The sequence below is a fragment of the Paramisgurnus dabryanus genome, chromosome 1, assembly GCF_030506205.2.
Source record: "Paramisgurnus dabryanus chromosome 1, PD_genome_1.1, whole genome shotgun sequence".
In the NCBI taxonomy this organism is placed as follows: Eukaryota; Metazoa; Chordata; class Actinopteri; order Cypriniformes; family Cobitidae; genus Paramisgurnus; species Paramisgurnus dabryanus.
In genome coordinates this window covers 60,750,196-60,762,272 of record NC_133337.1, presented here as the reverse complement: position 1 = coordinate 60,762,272, position 12,077 = coordinate 60,750,196, and the positions used below count along the sequence as shown (strand labels likewise).

At 36.0% G+C, this 12,077-nt stretch overlaps 1 protein-coding gene across 2 annotated transcripts in view; it reads right to left on the bottom strand.

Moving 5' to 3' along the window:
- Positions 1-525: 525 nt before the first annotated feature.
- arhgap27 (Rho GTPase activating protein 27) overlaps positions 526-12,077 on the bottom strand; it is a 35,728-nt gene continuing 24,176 nt past the window's right edge. Inside the window, exons 7-18 of one of the 2 annotated variants that reach the window (XM_065242710.2) lie at positions 9,581-9,652; positions 8,431-8,498; positions 8,272-8,359; positions 8,082-8,183; positions 7,912-8,010; positions 5,592-5,685; positions 5,343-5,468; positions 4,331-4,429; positions 4,177-4,254; positions 2,979-3,107; positions 1,915-2,020; positions 526-1,837 (exon numbers count right to left, since the gene is read on the bottom strand). In XM_065242710.2, the coding sequence (XP_065098782.1) occupies positions 1,663-1,837; positions 1,915-2,020; positions 2,979-3,107; positions 4,177-4,254; positions 4,331-4,429; positions 5,343-5,468; positions 5,592-5,685; positions 7,912-8,010; positions 8,082-8,183; positions 8,272-8,359; positions 8,431-8,498; positions 9,581-9,652 (1,236 nt within the window). In that variant the 3' untranslated portion in view covers positions 526-1,662. The remainder of the gene's footprint in view (positions 1,838-1,914; positions 2,021-2,978; positions 3,108-4,176; positions 4,255-4,330; positions 4,430-5,342; positions 5,469-5,591; positions 5,686-7,911; positions 8,011-8,081; positions 8,184-8,271; positions 8,360-8,430; positions 8,499-9,580; positions 9,653-12,077) is intronic. The other variant, XM_065242711.2, reaches the window with a different exon arrangement.

Genomic DNA, 12,077 nt, shown 5'->3' with positions numbered 1-12,077 from the left:
AATTCACTGGAGGGACTGGAGCCAGGGGTGTAATTTTAGATGATTTTTTTGTTGTTGTTGGGTTTTAAAATAGATAATAACATTACTACAATCATTATTATCTGAAAAGAAATCGTCATGATATCAGTCAAATATTTTCTACTAGACTGTGTAAATCTTATATTATTTTTCAACATGGAAAAACACTTACTATACACATAATCTTTAATTTAATTCTTAGAAAAAAATATTTTAATTTGTGCAGTTCAAACAATCTATTAAACGTGTAAAATATATCAACATCTGGCTGGTGTGATTCTTCTAGAACTGATGGTAAATTGACTGTTTTTTTTTAGTAAATAATTCAATAAAACTCACTGATCATTCATCAGCTCACCAGAGTCACTTAAATGTGTAAATCTCCCAGAAACCAATAAAGACTTCATCAATGTTATTGAACTATGCCGTTATATTTACTTTCCATCATGACACAGTATGTATGTTTAGTTGAAAAATCATCACAGAAATATAACAGTAAAGCATAACTTGTATAAAAGAGTTAAGAGTTTATTACGCCAGGTAATTCACAGCATAAATATGCCTTTTCTATATACACAAACTAATTAAAACATATTACAATGATTAATAAAAGAGTTTATCATAAAATATTAATGCGTAATCTATGTGCAAATTCCTCTTTACAGACTCTACATTTTGGTACTGAAAACTTTGCTCCTTAATGACAATATACAAGAAACTTATAGCTTTCCCAATTTACAGTTTCATACCTGCAGTACTTTGTACATTTCTATATTAAAGACATATATATTAAAAGAGGTAAACATATACAAATAATTATAACATAGCTGACCTAAACAACATTACGCAGTTATTCACAACTTAATTCCTCTACTTTCATATTGTCTTTGATATATAACTAAAAAAGATTTTTTTAAAGGGGCTAAAACGTTCCAGTTTCTAAAGTATCTACAAAAACAGCAAAGTTAAATCTTATGACTTATTTGACAAGCAGAAAAACAACACAGCTGGAAACAAATTTCTCAAAGAAAACTCACAAGCGACATTCTTAGGTCTAAACAGAAACATTTCAACCATATTATTAAAACAACACTATTGCTCTTTAAATAATTAACAGCTCATTTAAAGGACTACTTCAACCAAATATGAAAATGTCTTTCCTCAGTTGAACAAAAACACATTTTTTTTTAAAATGCCATTATATTTTTCTTAATGTGCCATAGCTCCAAAAAACCCATTCCTCCATCATTACAATAATCCAAAACTCCAGTGGACTTCTGAAGAGAAATGTTAAGTTTGTGAGGGAAACCTATGAAGCCCCATATAAGAAGATAACATGACAGCATTTTGGTAAAAATGTGTTTGTGTTCAGCAGAAGAAATAAAGTCATATACATCTGGAATAACATGAGGGTGAATCTATTATAAATGTGGGTGAATTCTGTTTGAGTGATATTAATCTATTAAAGTCTTTTGTTATGCATATTTTGTAGCATCTCTATTTATTAAAGATATAAGTAAATGTGCAGGCCATAGTTGTCCTTCATAACGCAGTTACATGTCTGAACTCAGATCAGTTTATCAACTTAACTTTTCTATCCGAGTGAGGTCAGTTTTGACATCACATGACAATGACAGATGTTTATCACATGTGGAAGATGGATTCAAATTCATTAAGCAGGAACTCTACAATCTGGTTCTGGAAGACCATGTACATGGTGATGTTTGCCGTCTCCACCTCAGGTTTGAGCAGCGTTGGGCCAAAAACGATGGCCACGTTCTGTACGGTCATCCGATTCTCATCTCCATGTTGAATAACCCTGAAATACAAATACAGATCTGTAGATACAGGAACAAAAAGGTCTCTGTTGTCTTTATATGTAAATAATAAACATACTTGCGTAAATGTCTGAAGAGCGCCTCCATCGTATCATGGTTGGATGCCGGCAAATGCTGCACCAGATTTTTCATGTGTGAAAGTTTTTTGTAATAATCTGCCATTTCTGTATAAAAAAATAAGGTATTTATCACAAAGCTATAGGTGAATATTGCTAAGGTAAACACATTCGAGATAAATTAACATTTGATATGAAAATCTGTCTAAAAGAATTGTACTACTGATACTGATGGTTCAATCCCAGCATTCTGTGGTCAATGTTTGTGTAGCGTGACAATACTCCTGTCACTACAGTACCAATTCATGTGTGTCCTATCACTTCATCATTTCTATGACATTTCTATAACACAATCAAAGCGTTTTCATTTATTAAAGGTGACATAGAATGATTGAACGGGGTATTTATCCTTGTTCTGTGATGTGACATGTAGACAAAAAATTTTTTGTTTGGGTCTGTAATGCCTTAGAAGCTTCCTAAAAACCTCTCTCAGATAGCTCTATTAGGGTGGGGGATTTTAAACAAGTGGTTTTGCACCTATTTGGCTCCCCCTACTGGCTTAACTTGCAATCTCATTACTGATTGGCTGACTTTGCTGCCACTCAAAAAATGTAGCCAATTATTTTAAAGTGGAGGGGCAGTGAGATGCCTGTGATGTCATAAGCATCAGTTTTTCAGATTGGGCCGTTTTCTGGCAGACATTTCTAAAAGAGGAATTTCTATGAGACTGAGATGTTTAGCATATCTAACACTTTTTGTATGTTTGTGAATGCGGGTAGACTACCATTATTCAACAAAGACAAGGTAAAAATGGTTTTTCATTCTCTGTCCCCTTTAATATTGTAATTAACCACAAGACATTGTCCAGTCAGCAGGTCATTACTGCAAAGTTAAAAAGCCAACAGCTACACAATGGCTGCTGTGCTAATCAAACGGTTGGGGCTTATTTTGTGATAAAGATGAAATGAATGTACATTATTATTACTGACTAGGATGACAAAACCAAGAGCTGGTATAAATCAGCAGCACCCTTGAGTCCTCAGTAAAGCAATGAAATCAGACTCACTGATGCCAGAAATAAACTCATTGAAGAAATTGTAGGGAAAGAGAGGCTCCTGAAGTTCTCTGAAGAACAACTTTAGTGCTCCTGTGATCACATGAATATCCCAGTTACCCTCATCCAGGTCCAGATCCTCTGCAGAGAAACACACGATTCAATGAGACACAAACATGATTCAATAAAACACACAATTCAGTGAGACACACACTTGATTCAGTGAGACACACACATGATTCAATGAGACACACACTTGATTCAGTGAGACACACACATGATTCAATGAGACACACACAATTCAGTGAGACACACACATGATTCAGTGAGACACACACACACATGATTCAGTGAGACACACACACTCGATTCAGTGAGACACACACACAATTCAGTGAGAAACACATATGATTCAGTGAGACCCACACATGATTCAGTGAGACACACACACAATTCAGTGAGACACACATACAATTCAGTGAGACACATACAATTCAGTGAGACACACACACAATTCAGTGAGACACACACACTCGATTCAGTGAGACACACACACTCGATTCAGTGAGACACACACACAATTCAGTGAGAAACACATATGATTCAGTGAGACCCACACATGATTCAGTGAGACACACACACAATTCAGTGAGACACACATACAATTCAGTGAGACACATACAATTCAGTGAGACACACACACGATTCAGTGAGACACACACACGATTCAGTGAGACACACACACGATTCAGTGAGACACACACACGACTCAGTGAGACACACACACATGTTGGTGTATGTGGTTTACGGGGACATCTCCATAGACGCAATGCATTTTATACTGTCCAAACTGTTATATTCTATTCCCCTAACCTACCCCAATCCCTAACCCAAAGTGACAAAAACCTGTTGCCAGTCTTTAATCTATGAAAAACTACCATTTAGTATGTTTTTTTAGCTTTTCCGTTTACGGGGACACTCTCTGTGTCCCCGTAAACCACGTTTATAGCATAATAAACATGTCATCATACACTATTCATGTCCTCGTAAACCACATAGACCAACCCACACGATTCAGTGAGACACATGCACACACGCGATTCAGTGAGACACACACACACGATTCAGTAAGAAACACATATGATTCAGTGAGACACACACACGATTCAGTAAGACACACACATAATTCATATAAAATATATAAATTTACCATGATCAGCTTTAAAACGCAATTTCTGAATGACAGCCAGATTTCCACTCACTCTGTAGAGTCCATCAATCCCCAAACCTGACACAAGAGATCAGAACACACATTAAATATTTCACTATGACAACAAAAACATGTGAAGTGTTCAGTACTGTACCTTTTTTCTCTACTGTACGAATGCATTTTTCCACAAAGCTTGGCACTGTGGCCTTTTCCTGAGTGCAAAGATTGTGCAAGTGACATCCAAAGACATTTTCTGATGGAGAAGAGGCAAAGTGTCACATCATTTCCCAAATCAATTCTGACTATCAGCCAGTGGGGGAGCCAGAGGGGTGTGTGAGGTGGCACTGGAACCCCGACATCTGACTGGCCACCCCAAATTTAATGCTCTATCCTTTATTTCCTCACTAATTCACTTCCCGTTAATCGCTGTGTTTATTTCAACGTGGGGCAGCGCAGCACTTTGTTAAAAACGTTCTAATAAAACATGATTTTAGCGTAGACTTGAAGTGTGTATAGTAATTGTCTTTCTGTGGACTGAATAAGATTGTCCTTTCTTTTTCTGTTGCAGAGTTTTTACAACAAAATCCAATGATGTTTTTATTCTTGAAGTGATCTTTATAGGCTACTGTATGATAACTAGTTGAACTGGACTGCCGCCTTGAACTTGAAAACGTGACGCGCATCATCCCTACTGATAGCATTCGTCCACAGCCAGAGGTTAAATGAGTTCATGTTTATGTCTTTTTGGCTTAAACGGCCAAATGCTCATATGTCAAAATAGCTGTCTTAGTGAGTGTCATAGCAAACAATTGGTTACTCTATTTCTTAAACAAATAAACATTTTCTTGCATTCTGTCTTATAAAAAAGCCTAACCTGTGGAAGTCTCTGTCATTAAATTTAATTAAAATCATTCCCTGCTCCTGACTGATTTAATTTAATCAATAGACAGTAAATCAGATGTGAAAAATAGGAAGGTTCACCCTTACATTATGTTTACATTTAGTAATGCATGCAGTTATATGTGAATATTTATCTAATGTGGGGTAATATGAAGTAGGCCTTTGATACAGGGTTACACATCTTTTTTTTATGGACTATGGACCCCTGAAGTAGCCTTGGCCACCCCATAAAAAAATTCTAGGTTGTAAGAGCATTCCCATCACACCTCGGATGTAACCCTTGTCTTTGACAGACTGAAGCGTCGGCCGCTTGAGGAGAAACTTCATTAATTTGGTGCGGGCCTTCTTCTGATCGGCCTCAGATGTTGAGCTAGATACGGACTGTCGAGTTGCTGGTGAAAGAATAAGAAGGGTTTCGACACATTAACATACAAAGCCTCTGAAACAGAGAAGTTGTTGAAAACATTTATGACAGGACTTCTCTTCTGTTGTGAATATTTGTTGTGACACTTTACCATTGCTCATAGTCCTTTTGTCACGAAATCTCTCCTCTCTATCTGACTTCTCACCCATCTCCTCCTCATCTTCAGAGTGCTGCTGATCCAAATCCTGACAGATCACAAACATTCAGATGGACAGATGACATCATCTCAATGACATCATAAGACAGTGGTCACCAATCCTGCTCCTGGAGGGCTGGGGTCTCTGCAGAGTTTAGCTCCCACCCTAATCAAACAGACCTGATGCAGCTAATTAAGGTGATTCAGGTGTGTTTGATCAGGGTTGGAGCTAAACTCTGCAGATACACCACCGGCCCTCCAAGACCAGGATTGGTGACCCCTGTGTCCCAATTCAAAGGATGCTTAATAGTTCAACCCAAAAATTCTGTCATAATTTTTTGACTATCATGTTGATGAACCTGAATACATTTCTTTGTTCTGATGAAGACAAAGGAAGATATTTTGAGGAATGTTTGTAACTAAACCGATTAGAGTTGCGAAAGTAGTGAAAACACAAAATGTATAGTTTCATTTATAGTAGAATAATAAAAAAAAATGTATTCTTATTAAATCTTGTAGTATAGTAGTTTTTAATATATATTTCTTCATATATAGTTTTTGCTTGGTCTCCTAGGTTTGCCCAAAGCAAAATTCTAACGGTTCCTTTAACTTAAAAATTTAAAGGGGACATTTCAGAAGACTTTTTAAGGATGTAAAATAAATCTTTACTGTCCCCAGAGAACTTATGTGAAGTTTTAGCTAAAAAAAAAAAATAGATAATTAATTATAGCATGTTAAAATGGCCACTTTGTAGGTGTGAGCAAAAACGTGCCATTTTTGGGTGTGTCCTCTAAAATGCAAATGATCTGATCTCTGCACTAAATGACAGTGGCGTGGTTGAATAGAGCAGATTAAGGGGCGGAATTATCCCTTTCTGACATCACAAAGGGTAACCAAATTTCAATTACCTATTCTTCCACATGCTTGCAGAAAATGGTTTACTTAAACTGAGTTACTAGGTTGATCTTTTTCACATTTTCTAGGTTCATTTATACTGTATTTAATATACAGTATACCTTCCAAAGGATCAGCTATGTCTGTCATTCTCTCAAGGTTTTCTTCCCACAGGGTTTTTCTACTAGGAGTTTTTTTTACTTTGTACATAAATGTCTACATTTAATACAGGTTCTCTTTCATAGTAAATTGCTTGCACTATTTAGGGATTTTTTATTGTACTTTTTACTTTATTCTTAGTGATTTTTGTATTGTTGATTCTTCTGTTTAATTGCAATTTCTCTACTTTTTTACTTTTTAAAATGTTTTGTAATTGTATTTGTAATTGTTTGCTGTCCTGTTACCCTTGTTCTCGTGAGGAAAAAGCAAAAATGGAATTTCATTGTGCCTAGGTACACATGACAATAAATATCTTGAATTTTTGAAACAATTAAACAATTGTAAAAAAATGCAGGGCTACACGACATATCAGAAAAAAATGATCATTATCGTGATAACAGAGTTACGATAACTTTAATTTATTTTAAGTGTCTATCATTTGTTTGTTGCATGCTTAGATTATCTAAATTCGACCAATCAGAAGGGCCTTACTAAATACCCGCCAAGTAGGTCTTAAACTGTTTTACTATTGGCTAGACCGTGGGCGCAAAGGTGAACCTATTGGCTTAAATAAAATAAATATGGAAGGAGTAGAGACGAGAAACAAAAACTACAGCGACAAACTTGTTCCTAAAAAGAACAGTATGTTTTGAAATAGTCTTTTTATCCTGAATTAGATTCAGAAGAATGTGTATTATCTATTTATTTCAGTATAATAGTTACATATCTAAATTACTTAAAAAAATAGCTGATAAAAATAACATTTCTCAAGTGTGTATAGATATTTCAGAAAATATCGTTAACGCAACATTCAAAAGCAGAATTGCATATTTTCTCATTACCACAGAGCCCTTAACTATAAAAATAAAATGTATTTAAATTGAATAGATTTGAAGAAGCAGCAGCGTAAAAGTCAAGGCTGTAGATAAAACGGAGAACTTAAAATAGATTTTAATTTATTAAGCATTTCTCTAGTGAACTTGATTTGACTGACGGCGCTTGGACAAGTAAACAGACATATACGCTAATAAAAATTGAGTAGGTACAATATCATTGGTCTTAAAAAGTGGGTGGGTCTTGTCCCACATATAATGGTTCTGAAGCCAATGCAGCTGAGGATCCTCCATAGGCTAGAGTCCTCGCTTTGAAAGGATGTGATTTTTGAAGGATCCATCCTTTGAATCAGGACACAGTTAGAGAGTATGTGTGATGTGTGACTCACCAGCAGATGTATGGTGTCTGTAATAACTTTATGCCAGTCACTAATAATGCTCTCAGTATCATACTGGATCAGGAACTCAGCTCCAGATCGACTCTTCAGCTGAACACAAACAAAGTGAATCAAATATCTGCACTTGTAGTGAATGGGTTTTAAGGAAGCGTCTGTCATACCTCTAAAACATTCTTCTTGCTGGATTTTTCTTTTGTTGCCCAGCCAATTGTTGCTCCTTTTAAATCCACTTTGAATTCTGGGACTATTTGATTGGTCTTGCTCTATATAAAATCAAAGGTTCAGTGTTAAAAACACAATGAAATCAGATTTCATAATGCAATGATGTTTTATATGTGATCTGATTCTGACCGATGCACTGCCTGGTGTGGATTTTGGGTCCTTATGAAACGTCAGAACTCCTCCATGGAGAACCGTCCAGGATTGAGCCCAATTCTTTCTGCAGAAGGATTGACATCGGTTTACAAACGGAGTTATAACAGCTCCAAAGCTAATGAAGATCATCTTTACCTGACTTTCTTGCCATTTTCAGACACCTTTGTTTTGTTCAGGATTCCTGCTTTCTCCAAGTTGGAAACCTGAGAGGATGATGAATGAGTTAATAAAGCATCTGTTAAATAAAATAATAATTTCTCACTTGAAACAATTTAATAAACATTTAAATGCTGCCTGTTTAATAAAGCGATGAGCACAAGCAGATGTACTTTACAATTTTTTTATTTTACCATGGTAACTCGATTAATAAATAATAATTCAATAACTTTCATGTTACACAATGTGTTTACAGTTGTTAAGTAAAGTAGCAATATGTAATAAATATGAAATATCACAGGTGTGTATGTCTGCCTTAAAACAAAACCTGTACAACAAAATCACTGCAGTGCTAACACAGTACAGTGATTCTTATATATTCGATATTGATATAATCATTGTCCAAAATAAATAATAAAGTAAGATGTTTCTATAATATCAGTCCAAACTATCTGTGTAGCATGACTGCAGACAGACTGAATGTAAGATCAGTCATAACATCTTTAAATGTTTCTTCATGTGTTTGAGCACTGGAAACGCAACAACAGAGATTTGATTTGACACATAACATCACTACAGATTCTGGCTGCATCCAAAACTGCCTACTTCCATACTATATAGTAGGCAAAAAGCAGTAGGCAAAGCGAGTAGTATGTCTGAATTCATAGTATTCCAAAAACAGCAGGCAAAAATTACCCGGATGGCCTTTTTGTAACACTGCATATAACTATAACTAACATTACAATGGTGTGTTTCATTAAAAAAAAGTTTTGAAATAAATAAATGATTTACAAATGTAAATAATACTAAATAATACTAAATGTATTGTAGTTGCTTTATTGTTATTTAAATATGTACTTTTATCTACTTTTATGGTGACAATTACCATCTGTCTATAGGCCTAGGGATTACAGGTGAAAAATAGCCATCTGGCTAACTCTGGCATATTGACAGAAATGTTTATTAATATGCATTGTCCCTGAAATAAATAAATAAATAAATAAATAGGGTGTACAAGTAGAAGTCATATCTGTGAACTTTTAGTTCAATGTAAATGATAACAATTGGACCTGGTGTTTGTTTTTGGTTATCATGTCACAATAATGTGATGTAAAGCAGAAGATCTTACATTGTGTGAGATCTCATGAGAGCCGGAGGATTCGCTGTCTGATACATTCTGACTGTATGATGAATGACTCTTCTGTTACAGCACACAAACACACATGAACAAATAACAACATGAATGCTGAAGCCACAGAGAAGAAGAGGAAAGACAACAGATAATGATAACAGTCTCACAGTGTGAAATGACAAATACACACAATACCAGTCATCAGGTAACATTCCTGCAAATTCTACACGCATGCAAACACACGCACGCACGCACGCACGCACGCACGCACACACACACACACACACACACACACACACACACGCACACACATTCAGGTTTCCATGTTTTGTGGGGACATTTCATAGACATAATGGTTTTAATACTGTAAAAACTGTATATTCTATTCCCTACCTTATTCCCTACCTAAGATTTTCAAGAAACATTATTCTGTTCGATTTATAAGCTTGTTTCATCATGGGGACCTCAAAATGTCCCCACAAAGTCAAAAAATTCCCCACAACATGATAATTACCAGGTACACGCAAACACACACACACATACGGATGCACACGCACAAATGCATGCACGCACACACATGTTGATTTTGTGACTTGATCTTATTTTTAAGAAAAAAGCTAAATTATTTCAAGATTTTGTTTTCTTATCCCATTGACAGATTTATTTGCTTGTTTTAAGCATAAATTTACTTAAATTGTTTATTTTTTATCTAAAAACTAGACTTATTTTTTTTAAGATCATTTTGCTCATCAAGAAATGCATCTTGATTTAAGAATTTTTTGATATTTGTACTTAAAAAAAAAACAAGATAAAAATACTAAGTAAGAAAGTTTTTTTTTGCAGTGAGTGTGTTCTGGGTGATTGTTTTAGGATCCAGGTAAAAAGCGGCCCATACCGAGTCTCTATGATACTTCATTAGATATGGCTCAGGTCTTAATTTCATAATTCGCAGAGAAACATTCAATATCTGATTATACAACACATGTGATTTGAGGAGCAAGCATGTCAAATGTCATGAAGAACAAAAATGTGGGATTAATTATGAGCCAAAAAATGCTTTATTCATGATTTAACTACCAGCAGTTTAACACAGCGCTCAAACTAAACAATCGGACACTCACACTAAAACTACAAATTCTTGGAATTATATTGACATTTGAAATATTCAACAACCTGGGGAATTTGTCATAGCAGTCTACCAGTATGATATTGCTGGCAGTCGACATTCCTACAGGAGTGTTAATTGTTGGACAACCAGACAAAAGAACTCATTTTTCCCCTCAGCTAACAGACTCTTAAACAGCCACACATTTCAGTGAATCGTCTGTAATTTTTATTGCTGCTATAACCCAGGGCCGGCGCCACGAGGGGGCGTGAGGGGGCGTCGCCCCCTCACTGGCACTATCCCGCCCCCTCAGATCACCATTAATGTTTAATGGGATTTTAATGATAAAATGCGCTATTTAAAAATCACGTTTGCCTTGTGTATTGTCTTCCTAAAGGGAATTTTAAAGTCTAATTATTTAACAAAACAAAAAAACAAGTGTGCATGTATTCTACCGTGACACACGCCCACTCATGTATAGCCTATAGGCTTGTTCGAATTCATCTGGCGAAGACGTCAAAATGCCGCGAGAGCGAGACGAAACGACACTTAGTATGATTTCTCGAATCGTTCTCGCGGTACTTTGACGTCATGTGGTTGTTGGTTCTTGCAGCCGCGCCTGAAGTTGAACAAGTTTGTGTTGACGGCTTGAGGCACGCCGACAATGAGCCCGCGTTCTGAGTCTCAGAGGGAAATCAAGATGTCGAAGTGGGAAATTATATAAAAATTTACAGACAGGAGTGTGAGAGTGACCTGGGCCTGCCCTGTAGCAATGGATATATGGAAAATAGCATTGGAAGTTCTACAAACCGGACTCCGGATTGTCACACATCAATTAATGCCGTGGCGTGGATGAATTATCGGAGCATTTCAGGTGCAAAGATCCAAATATTCGGCTGTCATTAAGTCAATTCGGGCACCATGAACTTCAGCCAGACTGTACATAGTTTTGAAAAGTTCAGATGTTCATGTTCTTCAGCATCCTTGCAAGTCAACGTACAACCAACAGCCTATTATTGTTCTGCATTTAACGTTAAAGGTAAGCCTGTACAATCTCTCTCTCTCACACACCTGTTTATCAGGAGTAAATAGATAAAAAACAGACATTGTTAAATTTATAATTAACGAATTTGAATTAGCCTATCCTACAGCATAGCTGTATATGTAAACGAGTTATTGCCATTTTGCTATTGTGGTTCTCTAGCTGCTTAATCGCTAGCTTGGTGCATTACTTGTGGCAGTTAAAATAACTACGTTATATGATCAAATTGAACCAAAATGTTGATAAAATGTTGCGTTTGGACCGTTTTTGGGCTGAAAACCATCAACTCTATTTGCCAACACTGCCCCCCACCATTACGTAAAATGTATTTCTACCTCTGGGTCTGC